This window comes from Protobothrops mucrosquamatus, unplaced genomic scaffold (genome assembly GCF_001527695.2).
Source record: "Protobothrops mucrosquamatus isolate PMUCROS unplaced genomic scaffold, P.Mucros_1.0 scaffold1933, whole genome shotgun sequence".
Taxonomy (NCBI): Eukaryota; Metazoa; Chordata; class Lepidosauria; order Squamata; family Viperidae; genus Protobothrops; species Protobothrops mucrosquamatus.
Genome location: NW_015388054.1, coordinates 33,951 through 36,845, shown reverse-complemented (window position 1 = coordinate 36,845; position 2,895 = coordinate 33,951). Strand labels below are relative to the sequence as shown.

Sequence of the window (2,895 nt, the reverse complement as noted above, 5' to 3'; positions counted from 1 at the left end):
CTTGTAATCACACAATTCCATTGGCTGGTAAGACCCTGTTGCTAGTTAGCCAACCAGCAACGGGCATGAAACTGTATGCAGATGGAGAAGGGCAATCACCCTTAATGGGCGATCAATGGTGAAGGGCAATCACCCTTAATGGGTGATCAGGATATGCATAGGGGATTAAGGGGGGGGGAATACAAAGAACACAACAAAAATAGTTTAGAAATAAAAATTGAACATATAGCAATATATCAGGCACATTAAAAATCAAAATACAAATTACTATGTGGATTTATAAAGATTTGAAGATCTTGTGGATTACAAAAAACTATGTACATATTCAAGGTTGACATGAATCAGAATCAGACTAGTCTCAGAAATTTAAGGACATGTATTACTTAAGAATTCATCACACTGAGTCCCATCAGAGTGAATTTCTGAGGTTCAGTCCCCTTTTGATGGAGTTTCCATTTTTTGCTGCTTTTCCTCCTACTTTTCTTCTTAAAGAAAACCGATAGTTTCTAGCTCTACCTTCTCAATTAATATAATTGTATGAGTATGTGAAAAAGTACCCATTAAGTTATCATGACTTTCAAGAATGATTATATTTTGTTATCCAATTAAAGAAACCTGGTCTTTGTACTAAACCAAACTTTTATTTAGTGCTTTACACTAAACTGGGCCTGTAAAACAAAGTATTTCGGTGGCTTGAATATTCTTTCCATATTATAAAGCAAAGAGGAAATATTAGATTTCTCCCATTTCTTCCCTTAAGCCAGGGCTGTTCAACCAGTGGTACGGGTACCACCTGTGGTACATTGGCACCTGGCAGGTGGTATGCGACCATCCTAGAAAAGTGGTAGCGGGGGAGGGGAATGAGCTGAACCGGTGGCAGCACCGCACAAGCCTGAGTGAAAGATGGCTGGAGCTGCAGGGCTGTCAGGGCACAGCAGAAGCCCCAGGATCAGTGCCGCTTTCCAGCTGATCGGTGCTTCTTCGAAGCTGTCAGGGCTCAGTGGAAGCGCCAGGATCAGCGCCAGGCTCCAGCTGGAGCTGAGCGCTGATCCTAGCACTTCTGCTGAGCCCAGAAGAAGCGCCGATCAGCTGGAATGTTGCAGCATCTCCAGGGTCTTGTGATTTACATTCAGATGCTTGGCAACTGATTCATATTTATGACGTCACAGTGTCCCAGGGTCATGTGAAGTGACCAAAACCTGCTGCAACCACCCAGCAGATGGGTGGAATAAAAACCAAACACCCCCCACCCCACCTCCGCTGCCAATCCTCTACAGAAATGCTCACAATGAAAACCCTGGACAGGAAGAAGAGCGCCGCCGGGCGGGCAGGCAGGTGTCTTGCTTGGCTGTGGCTTGAGGGGCACTTTTTTCAGTGCCATTGTAACTTCGAACAGTCATTAAGCGAACTGTTGTAAGTCGAGGACTACTTGTACTTTATCACTTTTTTCCTTTTTTTGGGGGGGGGGTCAAGTTTTTGACACCTTGCTAAGCGACTGGTGGTACTCGGATATTGCCATATCCTAAAAGTGGTACAATGGGTGAAAAGGTTGAAAAGCCCTGCCTTAAGCTACAGCTTTCTATATAACGTTCCATTATACCTGAAAGCATCCCCAAGCCTCTTACAACTTCTGCTCAAATATGTTAGCATTCAATGCAAAGTAGTTGATGGATTAGCAGATTTAGTTAGATTACTACTATTGGATTTCTCTTCTAAACTATACTTACCCAGCATCTGAATTATTACCACAGAGCAAGGCATCCTTTGCACCTTCCAAGAAGTAAAAGTGGTCTGGTAAGAAAAAAAAACCCTTATGATATTTTCATTCATATCATAGTTAATTTTCTATTTGTTGCAAAAGACATTTTCAGACTAAGAGCCACAATCCGATAAACCGACCAGACACATAGAAAGTTGTCAACAGACACAGAACAGATATTTCTACTCTTGGTAGAAATTGGTATTCCATGCCCAATATTTTGTAGTTTTGCTTTCCTGACTGAAGAAAATCCAGAAATTTCTGTGGATGCTCTAATTTAGGGGTGTCAAACTGCTGGCCCGCAGGCCGGATGCGTCATGGCAAAACCATGCCCACCCCATTGCCGGCAATGGAAAAAAAGTCACGATACGTCGTGACACATTACGTGACGTTGCGAGTTTGACACCCCTGCTCTAATTAATAATTATTAATTATATGGAATAAAAAAATAAACAAAAGCAAGCAAAAACTTTATCACATGCCTTTTTCAGTTATAAACTTTTAAAAACTATAATCTGAATTTTTTCTAAAAAATTCTTCACTGAGTACCTCAGATTTACGTGTTCCTGTATTGAAAAAAGTAAAGTCTTGCTATAATAAATGTATGTGCAAACCACAATATACTGTACATATAAGTAAAATAATTAACAGTCCTGGTTTTCATCCAAGAAACTAATTTTAAATTTGTGTTATGTGCAAAATGACTATGTCTTACTTGTGTTTGTGATGTGTGTAGCCTCTACAACTCTCTTGCCCAACTTAAAGTAGTCCAAACACATCTGGAAGGCATGAGGATGGGGAAACAAGATAGACTAACATAGTGATGGGTTAACAGTGCACAATCTGTTCTTCTATCTTTAACAGCAACTTGTTTATAATGTATGCAAATGTAACTATAGTCTTATGACTAGACTTGTATGGAAAAAGATGAGCTTCCCACTTCCGGCTGTAGAGCATGGCGGACCTACCGAGGTTAGTCCCTTGAGGAGACGGAGGAGACGGAGCCCACAGCGGAGGACGGGGGCCTCCTGAGAGCCGGCGACTTGGGGCTGGGATGCCGAGAGTGCGGGGCTTCGCTGGCGGACGGTGCTGGAGGTGCTGGAGGTGGCGAGAACGCTGAATCCGCCCGGCGGCCC

The 2,895-nt window shown here is 42.5% G+C and overlaps 1 protein-coding gene across 1 annotated transcript in view; it reads right to left on the bottom strand.

Moving 5' to 3' along the window:
• LOC107294402 (sodium channel protein type 2 subunit alpha-like) overlaps positions 1 to 2,895 on the bottom strand; it is a 68,644-nt gene that overhangs the window by 53,631 nt on the left and 12,118 nt on the right. The window contains exon 7 of the mRNA XM_015823634.1: positions 1,728 to 1,791. Within this exon, the coding sequence (XP_015679120.1) occupies positions 1,728 to 1,791 (64 nt within the window). The remainder of the gene's footprint in view (positions 1 to 1,727; positions 1,792 to 2,895) is intronic.